We start from the raw sequence: 19,926 nt of genomic DNA on the forward strand, positions 1-19,926 counted from the left end.
GGTTTGATTTGATTTGATTTGATGGTTTGTATGACATCTACAAATAGTAATTATGATGATGAAAATGGAAATGAAAAAGGAGAATATTTTTGAGTCCGTTTTGTGTGAGAGTGTGCGTGTGTATATGAGTGTGTAAGTATACGACTAAAGGATTATAGTTGAATAGATATCGTACTTAGTCTCGATACCTGGATATATATATATACAAAGGGAATAGAAGATTCTATATAGTGAAAATGAAAAGATGTCAGGGCGAGTGAGGTATATATTATTTGACTTGAAATTGTTGGGATTTGGGATTTTAAATTTGAAATGGAGATTGTTTTTTTTTTGTTTTTTTTTCTTATAAGGTATAAGGTGTAAGTTGATATATATATAATGAGATGAGATGGGATGGGATTGTAAGTTGTAAATTATAAGTTTTAAATTATAAGTTGTAATTTTATAAGTTGTAATTTTATGATTTTGTGGATTGTAAATTGTGGATTGTGAATTGTAAATTGATAAATATGTAATGAAATGAAATGAAATTGTAAATTAGAAAGTTAAGAAGATAAATAAATGAAATGAATTGATAAAAGAAATAAATAGAATTGTAGATGAGATATAATGAGTTGAAATGAATTAGAATATATTAGAATATATTGAGTTGAATTAGAATATATTGAAATGAATTAGATTGAATTGAATTGAATTGCATTGAATTGAATTGAATTGAATTGAATTGAATTGAATTGAATTGAATTAAATTAAATTCAATTAAATTCAAGAATGATTTTTATTATATTATTTTATTTTCTTATTAATGAATATTTGATATTTATTAAATGTATAAAGAGAGATAGATATAAAAAAATAAGAAGAAGAGAGAAATAGAGAGAGGTAGAGGAAGATAGTTTGATTAATAATTTAATTAATAAGTTAATAGAAGTTTAATGAGAGGAAGTAGGATTGTAGATGAAATGAAATAAGATGGAATGGATTAAATGGTTGAGATTTGAAACTTGGAACTTGGATACTAGTATATAGTATAGAGTATATCGATTTTGTGCTCTTTTCTTCCCCTGTTCTGATTTTCCCCTCTCTAATTCCCAACTCCAAACCTCACACTCAGATCTAAACCTTCTCGTCTCTCTTTTCCTCCCCCCTCCCCCTCTCTCCCTCCACCCCCCCAACAACCACCTCCTCCCACTCCCCCATCCCCCCCACCAACTCCCTCCAATCCCCCACCCCCAACTCCTCAAACCTCCTCGTCCTAACCCTCTCCCCCCCAGTCTCCACCCCCTCCACAAACCTCACCGGCCTCCCCTTCCCCCACGGCCACCCCCACACACCTCTCATAACCGGGGTATCAACCTCCACCCTCACCTCCCCCTTCACCCCCGCCCCCTCTCTACAAACCACCACTCCCACATCCACCCTATCCGGAATACCCCCCTTCGTCAATTTATCCTCCCTGAGATCCCAGTACACGGAATCCCAAGATGAGGAATGGGCTTGCGACCATATGTTTCCGGTTAGGGAGTACCGATGCGAGAGCGAATACGATGAGGAGTGTGAGAGGGAAGTCGAGGGACCGAGGGACGTGGGACCGAGAGGAATTTGTAGGGAGATCTCACCCGTGAAGGTACGGGTTTGGTGGGAGGTGCTGGGGAGACCGTAGATTTTGCGGGGGGCGAGGACGGTGATTGTAGGGGTCCAGGAGGATTCTTTATTTTGAGTTTTAGAGTTGGGATTGGTTTTTGGGGAGGACGAGGATGAGAAAGAGGAAGAAAGAGAAGAAAAATCAATCTTCACACTCGCATTTTTAAATCGAAATCCATGATCTCCCGAACGAAAAATAAATGTAAAAAGAATGAGTGTCGCGGGCTGGGAGTGAAACGTTCCATGACACACAGTAGATACAGAACCTCGTACTCCGGCGTCGGAGAGAAATCCGATGCCTTTTTGAGTGATGATTGTGGAGCGGGGAGAGGGGAGTTCGTAGCGGATGGAGTAGGGGGTGTGGGATGGGGTGCTGAGTCGGATTTTCTGTACTTCGTTGGACTCCTCGTTTATGTTTTCTTCCAGGGGTGCTGAGTAGGATATCGAAGATGAAGATGTTTCTGGGATACCGATAGGGATAATTGAGATTTCTTCTTCTTCTCCTCCTCCTCCTCTTCCTCCTTCTTCGTCTTGCTCGATTATTGCCTCCTCTTCCGGATCCAAAGGCCCGGAATACGATTTTCCAGATGGGTCTGGGATAGCGATAGGAACGAGTAATACATCGTTTTCTCCTTCCTGCTCACTGATGCCCTCTTCTGATGGTATGGAGAAAGGTACTTCGGAGGGTTGATAAGTTTTTAAAAGATCTTGGGGGGAAAGATAGGTGTCATGTGATTTATCCATGTTTTTCAGCTGTGGAAATGGAAATGGAAATGGAAATGGAAATGGAAATGGTGAGTGGGGTGGGGTGGGGTTGTTTGGACGACCTTGTCTTTTGGGATGAGGTTTTGGAGGATGGAGTAAAAATGAGATAGAATATCCGAGGGAGATGGAAATATTGAGTGCTCAATAGATACAAAGTTTGCATATGTATGATATATATTTTTGGGTCACAAGAAGCCAATATGAAAATTAAGTAATTGACAGGACAGCTGAAAAGAGTTGGAAGTAAACCATAAGAGAGATTGACGTCATGGGACATAACGCTAATGCATAGATATATTAATATAAGACGTATTAAGAATCAAAGCTATTCTCAAGTACACAAATCTCATCGCACGCAATAAAGACGACGTATAATTGTTAAGCTTGATGATGTATTAATCGAGGTTCATGATAATCATACAGAACCCCTTGAAAACAATGTACTACCAAAAGAGAATAAAAAAATATAAACATCAAGCCAATCTTGACACACCTCAACTGTTTAACAAAAATCACGTCGAATCGAATATTAGAATTTTACTCCTTGGGATGCCCATCGTCCATGGTCAAAAGTTCCAAATTCCCAACCGGCCGGTCCTTCTTTATCCCTTGCTTTGAGCACCGGTGTCGATACTCCTATTGGCATTAGAACGGCATCATAATGTGCTATATACTTTCCCTCTTCATCTCTCTCCGCCCACATGACCTCTGGAGAATTTTTTTTTTCCTTCACAAATGCGACGATTCCATGGGAAACTCGAAAGGAATGGAACCAATTATTATGCCAGTTGTGATATTCCATAAAGCCACTTCCCATATGATACATTTTAAGACCATAGAATCCGGCGATAACCTAAGAGTACTTAGTATCCGATGAGAGATGTAAAGATAAAGGAAGATCTAAAATGACTTACACTATTAATCATCCTGATTGTGTCAGGGTCTCGTGTTCGTTTTAAAGCGTACACCAACCACTCAAGTGAACCACGGTATCCCCAACACGGACTTATTAATGCGCATTGTACATGTACCTCGAAACTGTTGGTGTTTCCTGGAGTCCATATAGGAAGTTCATCTTGACAATCTTCATAGTCGCCTGAATCAAGAATAGCAGTTCTCTCAACACCCGCGACATAATCGATTGGAGGATGAATTGGACGTCCTGGTCCCATCCATGCATCCCACTCAGCATAAAATAGTGCGTAAACTCGTTGACTAGCGTTCATCTCCCGATATGGCATGATAGCTAATGCCGTGGGTGTGTTTATTGGTAAGAAACTCTTGATAGTATATTTTGTATCGAGCATGATCCTCAATAATCCAACTGCACGACTGGTCTTTGGGTCTACCTTGACTCTTCCATTCTTCCGATAATGATCGATTTCACTCTTCTCTACTATCTTTGCGGAAGCCCAGCATCCACAGCTAGCATTTCCGAGCTTATGCGAGCCAAAACAATAATCCAGAACCCTGTCTAGGAACCTCTTCCCAGACACTTCGTGATGATCTAACGTCTCAAGTTGTGTGGTGTCTTCAGGACGAACGCCACAAAATTTGATCAAGCAAGCTTCTACCGCGATTTCGAGCAATGGTGCCGGCCAATAGCCTGATTTGTCGAGATCGACCCAGATCTGACGAGGACTTAATGTAGGTTGGCGATGACGTAGCTCTTTAATGTCCTGAACAACCCTTTTAAGGTTCAGCTTGTTGTTGATTAGCACTATAGACTCCATTCCTTCACCTAATTTCGAGGCTAGAAAAGTGCTATCTTTGGTATCATATCGAAGAATTTCGGTTTCCTGCCACCACCGGTTCTCTTGATTCTTCAACTGGATAGTGTCCTCCAATGGAAACCCATTTGCTACTAAACAAGCCTCCACAACTATTTCTTTTAATGGCATCATCCCATTTGGTTTTTTATTCAGCTCTCCCCAAATCCAACGAGAGCTTGAACCACGGTGAAGGGACCATAGGTCATGGATCTCTTCAAGAGTCGCTCGATCTAAATCCTCGACTCTTTTTTTAAAGTTAGGATTGGACACGAGATAATCGTACCACCCTGCAATCCCGGTTAGCAAATCAAAATGTGTATGTTGAAAATCAGATCGTGTCTTCAGTGAATGATGGCGTACTTCTCATAAATCTATTAACAGATAGGTCCTTATTCACTCGATCTAAATCCTTTTGTCTCACATGGCTCTCATGAGCCTTGAGCTGAACTGTTTTATGCATAGGATAATCAAATCCCACTACCAGCCAAGCCTCTACAACGGCTTCTTCCAACAAATTCTGACTATCTAGCTCCTCGTTAAGACGTCGCCAAATTTGACGAGAGCTTGATTTAGGCTGCCCTAATCTTAGCTTGTGAATGCGTCGAAACAATGATTTATGGTCTAAATACTCGAATGTTCGTCCAGGATCGATATGTTTAAGAAGTTGGAGAACAATATTTCCGCGTTGGGAAACCCACTGATCGATTTTCGTCGCTGTATCTGTAGAACCGAATTCTGTATCTTCAGTGCCGGATTGTATCTCTTTTAAGTCAAGTTGTGTATCTTCAGAGCCAGACTGTATATCTTTGGATTCAGATTGTGTATCTTTAGAGTCAGACTGTATATCTTCGGATTCAGACTTTGTATCTTTTGTAACCGACAGTATAGGCTTGGTGCTAGTCGGTCTGGTCTTAAGAAATTCCATGAGACCTTTATTATCGCTCTCTGAAAATTCAGGATCGGCTTTCTTGGCCTTTAATTTGACAGTTCTTTCCTCAGGGTAATCGAAATGCGCTACCAGACACGTTTCCACTGTAATCTCTTCCAGTGGCTTTTGCCTCTCCGAACTTTTGACTAAATACTCCCAGATTTCATGGGAATTTAATGTAGGTTGTTCAGAGCGTAGTTGTTCGATCTCGTTTCGGAGATCTTCAAAAGTCTCCACGTGAATAGCCATGTTTCCGTTATGAGATGAATGTTCAATCTTTGAATGTAACTAGGTGGATCAATAGTGAGGCCTGATTACTTTGGGAAGTTTTTTCCGATGTGCAAATATTAAATGAGAAGAAAGGTCTAAACACCAATTGAAGGTATCTCTGAGTGTAGAGACGGTGAATGTAAACGAAGGTCGACATGGGAAGGTCTCAACGTGGTAGCCATAGTGATGAGATACGACTACGTATCAGAGGAAAGGGCGATGAGGCTTTGTCATTTAGGTACTCACTGCTAAGTTGGTACGTCCTGGAAAGAATTTTAGGACTGTAAATCCGCTTGAATAGAACACATCTGTATAGCCTTGTCTTTACGCAGTACCTGATACATTTCAAAAGCTCTCGAGGTTTTATCCCCTGTAAATATGAGATCGAGTAGGTCTTCGATCCCATTAAATTACTGGTACTTAGTCGAATGAAAGAGTCGTGGGCGACTTCCTATCAGGAGTGCGAATTTGCAAGAAAGGGAGGACCATTCGACCAGGTCAAAAGTGATTGAATGAAGATGGGCATCTGCCTCCAAACATCAACTACAATCGTGTCTCATCAAGAGCTTAACAGTCTCCTCAACTGCATGCCATCCTTAGCATAGTTTGAGAACATGAAGAAGCACAAGAGAATGGGAGTCCTCTAAGGAACGATGTATATATTTTATCACACTTGCGACGAGATGATATGGTAAGTTGCGATTATTGCAAGAAAGACATTATAGAAAGAGTGAGCAGGCACCGGCAAACAAGGCCAATAAACATCATCGCAATGAAAGTCGTTTGTGGTTGTATATATTCTTGAATATCAATATTTGTGGTTGAGAAGTTGCCTTGATGCTAAGATAGATATGTGTGGTGTGGCTAACGGCCTGCAAAGCTAGCGGCCGTTGAGAATCTTGGCCTCCGAGCTTCAATGAACATTAATTGTGAACCTTCATTCCCACAACAACCTCAAACCTAGCAACGACTTTATCATGCCAGATGCATTTTCCCATGGAAGGAAAACATATTCAGCTCGCATTCTTTGGCCTGTTGCACATTCAGATGATGAATTGACACCTCGGTATTGGCAGAATGGGCAAACAGATAAAACTCGTTACTTATCTCTCCACAAATCTGACCACACTTGTTGCAGGTAGGTAGAGGCGCAAAGAAACAGGTGAGGACTATAGAAGGTAGGAAATGGAAAGCATGTGTTTGTGCTCAAGATATAAGAACAAAGCTATATCATTTTCAAGAATGCTAAAACTATAGTCAAATCTTTTCCCCTGCATCTATCAGACCAAAATTGAAGCATCAGCGACAACGACTTATCATCACCGCAATCAATCCAAACATCAAAAAGCCACATACTATCCTACAAACTGCGAAGGAAGTCCAAAATGATATTATTTGAAACAGATACCTCGGTTTTTGAACTGCTGTGGGATCTCGCCCTCGCGTTCTTTATTGTTCGCATCGCATTTACATATTTTATCCTTACATATCTATCGTCTCTCTTCTCATCGTTTATTGTTTTGAATCGAGTCATACCATATAATCATCTTACGGCTCCAGCCAGAGAACTTATCGCCTTTCCAATATATATTCTTACAGTGGCATTGTGGGCAAGGACGGTGATTGTATATTATGAACTACCACGCGTGCCAGGTTTCAGGATCGCGATTGGTTCGCTCGCTGGATTCTTTATGGTGATTGCAGAATTGGTAGGGGGGTTCGTGTTATGGGAAGAGGGATACCAGGAATGGATATGGGAGACAAATTTACTTCGCGCGGGATTAGGGATATTGTCTTTGATACTATTCGAGGGAATGCCATGGGTATTGATGCTGCTTGAAAGGAGTGAGATGAACGAGACTACTCACGGGCATGAAGAGAAGCGAATTATAAGTGCGGTGTAAGTGACCTTTCTTCAAAATTTGGAATCGAGAGTCTGTGGGTAGTGGCTAACCATCAATAGGCCAACGATCGGAAAGACGGAGAAAAAGAAAATGAAAGATAAAAAGACGAATGGAGGTTGAGGGATATAGCTATACGTCGAAACATCCTGATGGGGCAAGATAATACGAATCAGCTGCCACTCAGTGAAGATAACCCCAAGTTAGGCCTGGATACCGTCTACGCAATCATTTTCAGGATGCCTCAAAGCAAATTCGTTTATCGAGTTCATGCGAAATACATGGTCCTGATTTTCGAGTCAAGTATGAATGATGTGGCGGAAGTATCCCATCAGACGTGAGTATTCAGACGTCCCTGCTTCTTTGGGCGACAAAGTTTTTCTTATCAGGATCATCACTGTTGTCATGTCTGGTCACAAATCCGTCGTCAAATGACTCGAAGATAATTGTATTGTTGCATGGGTTTATTCATTACTCCGCCTCGGAGAGTTAGAATCCCTTGAGACTCGAGCTGTCTCGGTCTCTGACTTAGTCGATATGGGCCCCTGAGACGTCGATCTCACTTCTACTCGATCCTTCATTCCTTGTGTAATGGCATTATGGCAAACTGTATCTGCTATCTATACTCTTCGTAGATTACAAAGTATACATTTCTTGCAGGACACAGGAAGGAGAAGATCTTCTGTATAATGTCTCGGCTTTAGGTGATGTCGGTGTGGCCGGAGAAGAGGGGCACCCCCACCAATATCATAGAATTTTCCACAACACCTGTTTTTCGATGCTATGTTCCGATATCAATTTGCTATACCTATGATCTGGTGAGATATGAAGTCTCGCTTAATTCTCAACTTGCGTATATTCATATACAAATTTCAAAGGAGAATATTGATTTTTTGATTATTTCTTTGATTTTTTATATGTAAACAAATTTGATCTCAGTGTCCCGTTTATTTCGTCTACATCGTCTACACTGAGGTGAGGTGCTTGCAAGAGGATACTAAGTGTCCGTTGCTTCAAACATCCCTGTTATATCTCTCTCGAGTCTCGATAGAAATGTGACGGTGTCAATGATCTCCAATCGAAAACTTAAGTTAATTCGGCTTGAGTTCGGTTCTATAAGTTATGCTTAGAAATGATGATGATCAAAATTCATTGAAGTGGATATCCCCGCATTGCACATCGGTTATTCTCTTTACGAAGTACACGCTTGACGCGATGGCTTATTCCTTGAAGCTTGAATATCTCTTCTGTGATATTGAATTTGTCAATAGTATGTCAAAGAATCAAGACCGAATACTAAATGCAGTGAAGAACAACGCTCTTCAATTAGATACTAAAATAGATAGTATATCCCCGCTGCAATTTGCAATTTTGAATACCGAATACCTGGGATAAGCCGAGAACACACAAATTTACTCCTTGGAATGTTTGAAATGTCTCAATGGAGAAATTGTCCGTTTTTATTTGCATCAAATGAAAGTTTCATAACATAAACTTTTTAGTTGAATAACGCCGAATGAGTCTTATATACATCATTTATTCCCGTCTCTTCATCGCAAGCACAGGTGCGGTATATACGTGCCTTGCCTTAAAATAATAATAAATCAACGCCACAGATAACGTGGCTATAAACATCACACTCGACCAATTCATATTTTGGACGGTGACGGGTGTTTGAAGAGGCCAAAACGAGAAAAACGTGATGGGTGCTAAGAAACATAAAGAAGTAATGTTGATAGCCATGCCGTATTTTCCGAGAGACCATCGATGTGGAGGAAGGGGTCCTTGAAAACGGCGCCAGACCAAACAGCTGATTGTGACGAAGTAAGAACATAGAATTGAAACACCACCAAGAGAGTTAATTGCATTGAGGGCAACCGATGATCCAAGGTTGATGAGTGAGAGTAAGGATGAGACAGCGATTGAAACGCAGACACTGCGAAGTGGAATGTTCCAACCGGGCGATACTTTGGACAACCAAACGGAACCTGGTAATCCCCCGTCTCGAGCGAATGACCAAATCTGGCGCGAGGCGGCGGCCACTTCACTGATACAGCAAGATACTAGGAGGATGACTACGACCATACACATAACGTTTGTGGCGGCGTAGCTTTGCGTTGCATTGAAGAATACTTGCATGAAAGGTTGGCCAGTTACAGTTTCAAGAACTGCGTCGAGATCCCCAAGAGTGAAGATTAAAGTCACTGCCATGAGAAATCCCATAGTAGCGTTAGGTCCTACCGACCACATGATGGCTCTTGGAACTACCCAGGATGCGTCTTGGATCTCCTCGGCTGTACACATAGTATGTTAGTATTCTATTTAGACGACATCTTCATGGTGGGAACTTACATAAATGCACAGAGCAATCATAACCAATCAACACACTCATCGGACTAACCAGTCCGATCATAGCTGCCAGTCCCTTAGAAGACCATCCGCCACCGTTGGTGAAGTTCAAAAGAACAGTGTTTGGATCGCCACGAGGTCCCATTACCCATAATGGAATGATAATAACGAAGAAACCGATTAAGTGAAGAATCAAAACGATACCCTCGATCAGCGGTAAACGTTCGGCCAAGGAAGTGTTGAACACAACGGAAAATGTTACAACTCCGATGGCGAGTAGAGTTGCGTGGAATGGCTCGTAGACATAGTCGGCTTTGTTGAGGGCAATCAGACCTTGAAGAATACCACCGATCATAAAGCAGACACCTGCAAGATATACTTGCCATCCAATAGCTGAAAGCCAGCCCACGATGTAACTGAGCAGCCTCTGTATTTTGGGAGGGGCAAATTCTGAAACCCAATGGTATTGTCCACCTGCAGTTGGCGATCTGAATTTTCGAGATATTAGTTATCATAACAACGATGAGCTGGAATCAGATTCATGATATAATGGCACGCACATAGAAGCCATTTCAGCAATACTAGCATATACCAAGGACATGCCACAAGCAGCAACAATGAACCCCCAAAACAGATCGGCCGTCCCTCCATCAACCATGACGAATGTGAAGAGGGGAAGTAAGAGTTCCCACGACGCCATAGCGGTACTAGCAAATCCTAGCATCGTTATGAATTTAAAGTTTCGCTACATGGATTCCAGTCAGTCAATGTTCGTTCCATCTCATCGACAATGGCAGAACATACACGAAGAACCTGCTTCTTTCCCAACACCGCCATATCCTGTTGGTCGGCTCTCGTTCCTCGCCATTTCTTTGCTACCTGACCTGGAACCTCATCTTCGAAATCCTCCTTCTCAACATCTTGACTGTTCGAGGCAGCGCCACCTGATTCTCGACTTGCAAATATCACCTCTCCGTCCTTCTGAATCTCTGGGGTCATGGTGACTAACGAGGAAAATTCGAGGGCGGGTATGTTGGCAATGAGATGAAAAGCTAGGACCCGCGCAGCTCAATTTCGCGACTCGAGAATTCGCATGAAATGAAGAAATTCAAGTCGCAAAGATATGGTTCCAAGACAAGAGAATGAACTTTTGCGCAATGGATATCAAAGATAAGATTAATGCATGATGCAAGGTAGATGCAAACTACGATCAATGTAGCGTTGCATTACCCACTCTATTGTGCCATGAAAATATTCCCAATTCAGTGTTGCCGACAAGCCGTACCGTGTATTACTTCATATAAAACTAAGTCCAGACCTCTAAGCTATCGTTTCAAACTCTCCCCATGTTCTATTCTCACCTTCATCCGAAATACGCAAGCCGTCGAAAAACTTTAACATATGAAGTCAGCGGACGATTTACAACCTTAACCCAATAACAGCGCTCTAACGGCATCTATCCAATAAATCATGAAAGTTCAACAGCTCATGTTGATTTCTTCAAGGGATCTGTGTTAGCTAATTCAAGGGTTGGTGAATCCTTCTCTTTTCACACCAATTGGGTGATACAAGCAACGCCACAACGTTAAGGGGCGGACCATTCCACCGATTTAGAGGAATGTCCGTGTTTATTTGGGAGGGTGGGGTTCCAGGGATATGAGATTCCCACTGCCGCATGGAAGAAAGGTGGACGGGCCCGTATTAGTGGAGAAGCGTACTTGAATACCGTTTTTTGATGCTCATGTGATCTAGGCGATATGGACAGGAGTGCTCGCATCGCAGGCTTACCTTTTTGCTCTCTACAGTGTAGCGAGTGAGGGGATTTCTGTTCTGTTTTCGATCAAACTTCGACATATCTTCCATATTTTGAGCATGCTTGCAGCAAGATTTTCGGCCGGTGACCTGCTCTTGGAGTCAGATCACCCAAGGTGTTGCAGATGGGGAAAGCCCTGGCACAATAACATATCGATCTGCGCAGTACACCTCGCTTAGTCGTAAAGAACAATTGTTCGGATGAATGCGCAAATCTCATTCATTCATGGATTTTACCAGGAAAGCTTCTGGTCAGTGGCCACCATAAGGAACGAAGCAGAAACGTTTATTTGAGTCTTTCAGGGGCCTACTGCTTAGCAAAGCACTCTCATGGTTCTCCATATCGATCCATGCGCGATCGATATTTGAGAATTGACCACCTCTTACGTGTACTTACACAAGAATTTGAATTGGTATCTTCACACCAACCGAGGTAAAAAAATTATACGATAACTTCTTCACACTCCTCCGTGCGTACATCGTAGTTCTAAATGTCTCAAGATTTTTTATCTTCATTTCAAAATATCGAATCGCAAGCGAGAGAATTAGGATTACGGGATTGCGGAATTGCGGGATTACGGGATTCGCTTGTTTTGAGGTATAATTCTATACTTTTATATGTTTACATTATGTAAGTAGTATAAAACTTATATCAGAATTATACATACGTATGTGTTTTGGATTCATAGACTCATCTAATGATGTAAAAGTAGGTCAATTTTGCTTTGATAAAAGAAGACTCAAAAATGTTATTAGTTCTCAATTCAGTAATATACTTACTTTAATAGGATATTACGTAATACTTATATCAATTTTGCTTCTCAATTTGAAATCCAAGGCAGTTTCCAAAAGCCCTTTTAAGAGTGCTCAAAGTTATTTTGCACACATGTTAAGATTTGTACGTCACCAAATCCTGTAACCCTACAAAGGATCGACCTCTACATCCACAACCACCATATACCCCAGCAAATACCGTATGACCCTAGACCAGACTGAAAATCAGGCTTTGTCACCCCACTCTTCCGTTGAAAATCCACAACACCCATTTACAAAGAAACCTTGCAACATGCAAGATTTGCGAGGATGGCCCTTCCACAACCAATTTACTGGAATGTCGGAATGGTTTCCCCAAAAGCTTGAACATCACTCCCGACGCTGATTTCAGCTCACTCCTTCCGTGCCTTTCAAGCGAGCCGAGACTTCTCGTGCAGCTTTTCGACGGACTATTCTGGATGCTAACTTTCCGCTCCCAGAGGAGCCCACAAGGGGCGGTTCGTTATCACCTGTTATAGGGCGTAGCACGGAGGCACCATGTAACAATACTTTCACTTGCTTCCCGTGCTCAAGGCACCGTTTATGTCTGTTCTACAGAATATAGCTACTTGAAAATTCCCAGGATAATGCTTCTTTCGCTGTATTCTTTATGAACCATCGGCATCCGGCACTTTGATCTACAATGCTCGAGTCTGAATGTTTGAACCCCTCCACTTTGACATAATTATAACGTGGCGGATGTCTGGTATTTGCTTTTGTTTGGACTAACGATTCGAGAACCTGTGCTATGTCGATGCCGACGACTGGCTTGGTGGTGCCACCGGGTCAATCACCACCATTTGCTGTTGTGACGAGTACTGATCATTCGGCGTGGATCATTATCGCAACGGCATTGGGGCTTTCTTGCCTCTTGGTATTCAGTGGGATTAAGTCTTTCGCTAGGACTTCGATGGGAAAAGGAGTCAGTTATGATGAAATATGTCTCTTGGCTTCATCGGTTAGTTGCTTGGAATATCACTCGCGATGGTTCCTTCGCGCAGTTGATGACATCTTGAAAGTATCATGAACTTAGCTGACAAACAATGTAGCTGCTGGCAGCTATTCAATCATCGGTAATATTGGGAGCCTGCGCTAAAGGTTTGGGCAAATCCATCGAGCTTATATCAGTCAAGAATCAAGCCCAGATAGAGCAAGTAAGTTCCAGTCATCTACGTAATGTGCATTAGATCCTGCAAAAAGCTAACCCTTTTACTTGTCAGATGTGGTACACGAGCTTGCTGTTGTTTATTATATCCCTCGGATTGTCTAAAACATCAGTAGTCGTCCTATTAGCCAGTTTGACCCCAGATCAGAAACACAAGAAAATCTTCCGCAGCGTGATCGGTTTGACGGCTACTTGGACAATTGCGAGTCTGCTTGCGGTGGCTTTACAGTGCGATTTGGCTGATCCGTGGAAAACCATCGGACAGCATTGTGATAACGTGGTAAGCATTATCTTGGAGTCGAATTTGGCTTAAAGCATGAATCTAATCCGAAATTGTAGTCTTTAAGATGGCAGGTCATATCTGCTTTTGATATTGTTTTCGAGCTCGCATTTGTTGCTTTATCATTCTACCTAGTATGGAGTCTCCGGACAAGCAAATCGAATAAAACTATTGTCGTTGTGGCATTTGGGTTTCGTCTTCCGTGCGTTTTTGGGAACTGCCTTAATATAGGAGCGCACGCTAACATCTATTTAGTATGATCATCGCCATTGCGTACCGACTAGCCAGATTTGATGCAAATGGATTAACCACGAACCCAATGTTTCTCGAGGATGAATTTATAATATGGACACAGAGCGAAATGAACTATTCCGTCATTGCCGCCATTATACCAAGTCTTCGACCTTTTGTCAAGAATCTTTCTACATATTACGGCCAGGAGCTAGGAGGAAGATCAGGATATACATTGGAGGATTCAGAGAACTATCAACTTTCCAATCTAGGATCCGCCATGCGAAATGAAAGCCATCACCGAGAGAGCAGAATTCGAGGAGATGTGGATCCAGACGATTATAAATTTCGAGTTTGGGCAAACGAGCCAGAACGAGGTGCGAGGAAAGGCAAGAATCCGGGAGAGGGAAGTTCGAAATTATGGAATAAAGCCGGGGAAGAAGGAACTGATGGATTGAGTGTGGGGAGTAGTGATTCGCAGCGGATGATCATCAAGAAGGATACTACATGGACGGTACAGATGGAGTAATCAATGATAGACATGGCCATGGGAAAGGGTAATGGGAGGCCTTCTGTATTGCAATGGTATGGCGTCGTCAATGGAGTCAGGGATAGAAGCGTCGAATTTCAGACGTTCTCGGGTGGTTGTTTGTATTGCATCTTTTTGACGTATGGCTTTTGCCAGATATCTAGTTATGGTGATCATAAATATCATTAGAAACCCATAAATGGGTGAAGTTCTACTTTATTCTGAGATTCATCTGTCTTTTAAGTGATAATACTCCAATGTCCAAAAATTACCATTCTCGGTCATACTTCAGACGGGACGTGGAGTAAATAGTCTTGAAGCCTTAAAAGTGTATTTAAATTACTTTTATAATTATTTACAAAATAATTTTTATTTATTAAAATAACAAAGGTATTTGAATTAATGTATTTGAACAGTATGAAAAAGAAATAGAAATAAACGAAATTAAAGATTTATTTATCAAAATGAGAAAATGAAAAAATGTTGAACACATTAGTAAATGATCTCTCAAATATATCAAAAATTTATATTTAAAATTGTTAGGAAAAATATATAATAATCTTAAGAGTATTTGCTATTTTAAAATTATTTAACAAATAAATTTTATTTAATATCTTTGAGTACTTAATTCAACTGTTTTTTTTGGATTAATTTAGAAAATATTTTAGTTACACTTTATTTATTAAATAATTATCTATTTTTAGTGTACATTTGTTAAATTTATTTAACAAATAATTATAAAAAAGTGTGACGAACCTAACAAACGTTTAAAGATCAATCTTAGAATTAAAAGCTATAGAACTAAAAAGAATATATTATAGAGCTATATATGCGATTGGCTTGGAGCTTAGTGTTGTACTAATCCGATTGGATGTGATTATATGTATATTGTAATATTATCCTCTCTTTTTGATAAATTCGTTTCAAACTTACTTTGAATAAATAATTTAAATATAAAATATAATTAATAAAACTATTTTTCATTATTATTATTATTATTTTCATTATTAATTTTTTATAAAATATCTTAAAAGGCTAGATATATTATTATTAAATGGAAAGTGTTAATAGAAGCTTATACCTTTTCCAAATAATCTTTAAAATAATAGTTATTAATTATTTCATTTAAATTCTTATTATTATTATTATTATTATTATAGAAGCTAATAAAAGTAAATGTAATAATTAGGACAAATTCTTTTTGATCTTGAATACTTTAATATGAATTAAATGAGTAGATTTGTATTTAATAAAAAGCATTTTTATATCAAATATATTTGTTTTTCTTATATAATTAAGTTCTTTTAATAGGAAAGAATTTGAGTGTTTTAATGTAAAATAAAATTGGGGTATGAATGACTTTATTTAAAAGGGTATTAAAGGTATTAAGAATATTAAAATTATTAATATTTATTGAATTATAATTTCAAAAATGAAATGGATTTTATAATAAATATAAGACTTTAAATTTATTAAAGTAGAATAATATAGGGAATTCATTTGTTATATATATAGCTAGTTATTATATAATCTGAACAAAGTTAGGATACAAATGGGGTAACAAAAACTATTAAGAAAAACGATTTTTAAGAGTAATATTGAATTTATTATAAAAGATTAAGATTTTATTCAAATCGGGCTAGTTCTGATCTTTTACTTTATAAAAAAATCCTTTCAAATTTCGTAATATAGATATATAAAGAATTGGTTTTTTATTTAAAATTGAATAACTTATTTTTAGCTTTCTATATTTTATTTGGATTGTTATAAATATATATATAAATTGATCTAAAATCATTATATAATTTAAAGAAATGTTTTAATTAAGAAAAGAAAGCTAAGATAATACTATAACTTATACATAAGATTCGAGATTAAAATAAATATAATAAAATTGAATAATAAAGTTGCTAATTGTAATACCATCTACTTATAATTTTATTCAAATCAAGAATAACTATATATCAAATTTCTAAAAATTATTATTGAACTTTTTAGAATTAAAAAGAAAGAATTTTAATTAAGAAAATATTTAAACAATAAAAATATACTTAAAAATTAAAAAATATAAAAATAAGATTTCATTTCACTAATAAATCATTTCATTATAAAATTCTATAATCACAAGATTTATCAAATTATAATCCATAACTAAAAAATTAAGAATAAAAAAAGAGATAATACCTTTAAATAATATCAAGAAGATTTATATATAAATAAAAGAATAAAAGTGATATATTTAAATAGGAATAAATGAAATATACATAAGAGCTTTATTTATAAATATATACTAATATTATTTCATTTTTTATTTAAAAGAACTTTTAATAATATAATAAATTTAACAAACATTTAAAAATCAACCTTAAAATTAAAAGCTACAAAACTAAAGAGAGTATACTATAGAGCTATATATACAATTAGCTTGGAGTTTAATGTTGTACTAACCCGATCAAACGCGATCACATATATACCGTGATAAAAAGAGATTCGAATGCACCCTAATTTCCTGTACATCTACTTCACCAGAGCATTTACATTACGACTACATGCATGCTTTGCCGTAGAACAGTCCACATACCCAACCAGTACAGTTTCGATAAATGGATAAATAGACGAAGGTTCAAAATTTCCATTCCCAGCTAAAAACAGAAGATTACTCAACGTTTTAATATTTCCCGTTCCTGCATAAAATATGATCACGGCAAATAAGAAGGGTCGGGGAATTCCGTCATCTAGTCTTGATGATCACATCCAATGGAATTATCTTGATTCTGGACCAGACAATTTCAGACATATAATCCTAATAACATTCGATGCACAAATTAAAAAGAATTAGCTCTGATGAAGACACGGGATGATTCAGCTAATGACACCCGAGTGTAGGGCATGGTCAAGGACATTTTCGCATGTTTATCCCCAAGAGTGCGAACATTCGGCGCCCTCGCTTAACAGGATCTTAGTGACCAATCAGAACATTAGGATTTTGAGGATTCTCAACGTTTTAGGACTTTATTCTATAATAACTATCGAAACACCTATTATTATTACATAAATAACTATTGCATTCCTTACACCCTAAAATACTCTTATACCTATTACTTTTTAATCTAAAATTAATAGATTTCTCCTCTAATATTACCCTTTTTATATCAAAAAACTAATTCTTACATATATAACAATCTCTCTTCTTCCTCAATTTCACTAAATAATAATCCAAATAAGAGTTAAAACCCTTAATTAAAACCTTTTAAACTTATTTTAAACCTCTAAATTAATATCTAAATTCAAATTTATTAATTAACTCTTAGAAAAATGATTTTCAGAAATCATTATGCTCAAAAGATTTTAAATTTTTATTTTTTAAGGTAATCTTTTTATAAATTAAATAACAGTTAATGAAAGTAATAACTAGTAATTGTTGTTCTATTACTTAATAGTCTCTTTAATATTGATATTATTGTTTTAGTATAAATATATGTAATTAATCCCCTATATCGATAGTTTTTATATTATAATTATAATTATCAAAAAGGATTAAAATAGGTAATTCTTTTTCATATTCATTTTCAAATAATACTTAAACTATGTTAAATTTCGAAAAAATACGTTTCAATCTTTTATATATCTTATTAACAAAAGTTTCTCTATTATATATTATAAATTGAGTTTAAACTATTACATTATCTTTTCATATTATAAAATATATGTTATTCAAAGAAAATACTTTAAAATAAACTATTCTCTATAATATCTTATCATCTTTAACATTTCGAATCTTGAAAATAATCAAATCTTTATAAATATTAGAATTAAACCTGTATATCCTTATAACAATATATCCTAAATAACATATATATTTTAAAAAGTTATAGAAAAAGAATAGATTATTAAGATAAAAATAATATAAAACTTTAAATAACCTTTTCATTAAATATGTAATTACTACTTATATCTTATTTAAATATTTCTTTTTCTTTATTAACTTTAAAAAAGAAAGTATTTTAATACCTATAAAACTATTCTTTTTTTCTATTTTATATTAATTTCATACTTTAAAAAAACCTCGATCTACTACTATCTAACCGATATCCCTGCATCTTGCACAACCCTGTATCTTGCACACTTTTATTTATTAAATTAAAAATCGATTATAAATTCAAAAATAGTTATAATAACTTCAAAACTAATATATAAAAGCTTCAAAAATATTGTAAAACAAAATCAAATTCCTAAGAGATTTAAAATAATATTATTATAAAATATTAAAAATTTAATACAAAATTATATTAAAATTTATTTATAAAACTAAAAGTTAATTTTTCAAATTCTTTTATATTAATATTTTTTAAAAAAAGTTTAAACATTCAAAAAACATTAAGAATCAAGTTTTAAATAAGATTTTAAAAATATATTTAATTTAATAAAAAAATAAAAAAGATTTAAAATTTATTTTTAAAATTTATTCAATCTTTTTTCTATAAAAAGAAAAAGAAAACTTATACTTCAAATTAAACTTATTAAATTTAATCTTTAATTATTATAAAAGAATATAATACTAAAATAACAAAATTATTTTAAAAATCAATATTAAATCTATTATAAATTAATAAATAAAAAAATAATAATTTTGAAAATACTATTTATCTTTTAAAACTTCAAAATTATATATATCCTTTCTTCAAAAGAAATATATAATAAGCTTATTTTTAAAAGATTTTTATTTAAAAAAAGATTTTTAATTTCTTCAATATTTCTAAGAATTCCAAATTTGAAATTCATTTTTAATTCAATCCTATAATATTTTATTTTTGATATTGATATAAAAAATAATTATATATTTCAAAAATTGTATTAAAAAACAAATCGTTGAAAAATATCTTATAATAAAAATATTATTATAATATATAATTATAATTGTTTTTTTAATAAATAATTATAAATATATATAATTAATAAAAAATATCTTTCTATAATTTTTGAATTTAAATTAATATACAAATATTATTATAAAACTAGCTTTTCATTCAAATATTATGAAATACTTAATTTATAATTACTTTTAATTTAAAAAAAAGATAATTTATAAATCTTATTATAATAATTCAAGATCTTTTCGAATTTTTAATATAAAGACTTACTTTTTTAATTCTCTATATAAAAATAAATCAAAATTTCAAATTATTCAAAAAAAGAATAATTTTATCTATTTATATTATCGAATAAGTTAATATATAATATTTTTATATTAATATTTTAATATTGAAATATTATTATATTTTTTTAGGTATTCTCAATATTTCAATTTTTATTTTGAATAAAAATAATATAATTATATTCTAATAAAAAGTGTTAATAAAATATAACGATTAATCAATTATTATTTGAATTTAATATATCACTTTGAAAAGAAATAAAAGTGTGTAAGATATAGGGTTGTGTAAGATGTAGGGATATCGGTTATATT

The 19,926-nt window shown here is 35.8% G+C and overlaps 5 protein-coding genes across 5 annotated transcripts; 2 read left to right on the forward strand and 3 right to left on the reverse strand.

Moving 5' to 3' along the window:
• Positions 1–1,116: 1,116 nt before the first annotated feature.
• EAF01_001018 (uncharacterized protein) lies at positions 1,117–2,388 on the reverse strand (the record flags this gene model as incomplete). Its single annotated transcript, XM_038909268.1, has 1 exon — positions 1,117–2,388. The coding sequence occupies one exon, from the start codon at positions 2,386–2,388 to the stop codon at positions 1,117–1,119; it is 1,272 nt and encodes a 423-aa protein (XP_038776174.1).
• A 550-nt stretch (positions 2,389–2,938) lies between these two features.
• EAF01_001019 (uncharacterized protein) lies at positions 2,939–5,358 on the reverse strand (the record flags this gene model as incomplete). Its single annotated transcript, XM_038909269.1, has 3 exons — positions 2,939–3,262; positions 3,324–4,468; positions 4,542–5,358. 3 exons carry the CDS (start codon positions 5,356–5,358, stop codon positions 2,939–2,941), a joined length of 2,286 nt encoding a protein of 761 aa, XP_038776175.1.
• Positions 5,359–6,764: 1,406 nt separating this feature from the next.
• EAF01_001020 (uncharacterized protein) lies at positions 6,765–7,403 on the forward strand (the record flags this gene model as incomplete). Its single annotated transcript, XM_038909270.1, has 2 exons — positions 6,765–7,279; positions 7,343–7,403. The coding sequence occupies 2 exons, from the start codon at positions 6,765–6,767 to the stop codon at positions 7,401–7,403; spliced, it is 576 nt and encodes a 191-aa protein (XP_038776176.1).
• A 1,194-nt stretch (positions 7,404–8,597) lies between these two features.
• On the reverse strand, positions 8,598–11,305 carry EAF01_001021 (uncharacterized protein). The gene is made up of 4 exons (XM_038909271.1): positions 10,434–11,305; positions 10,190–10,374; positions 9,633–10,117; positions 8,598–9,574 (listed from the first exon to the last, which is right to left on the reverse strand). Exons 1-4 carry the CDS (start codon positions 10,626–10,628, stop codon positions 8,817–8,819), a joined length of 1,623 nt encoding a protein of 540 aa, XP_038776177.1. The 5' UTR covers positions 10,629–11,305; the 3' UTR covers positions 8,598–8,816.
• Positions 11,306–12,380: 1,075 nt separating this feature from the next.
• EAF01_001022 (uncharacterized protein) lies at positions 12,381–14,551 on the forward strand. Its single transcript, XM_038909272.1, has 5 exons — positions 12,381–13,212; positions 13,304–13,408; positions 13,475–13,699; positions 13,759–13,901; positions 13,955–14,551. Exons 1-5 carry the CDS (start codon positions 13,003–13,005, stop codon positions 14,457–14,459), a joined length of 1,188 nt encoding a protein of 395 aa, XP_038776178.1. The 5' UTR covers positions 12,381–13,002; the 3' UTR covers positions 14,460–14,551.
• Positions 14,552–19,926: the final 5,375 nt, after the last annotated feature.

The sequence above is a fragment of the Botrytis porri genome (genome assembly GCF_014898465.1).
Source record: "Botrytis porri strain MUCL 3234 chromosome Unknown BPOR_001, whole genome shotgun sequence".
NCBI classification, from domain to species: Eukaryota; Fungi; Ascomycota; class Leotiomycetes; order Helotiales; family Sclerotiniaceae; genus Botrytis; species Botrytis porri.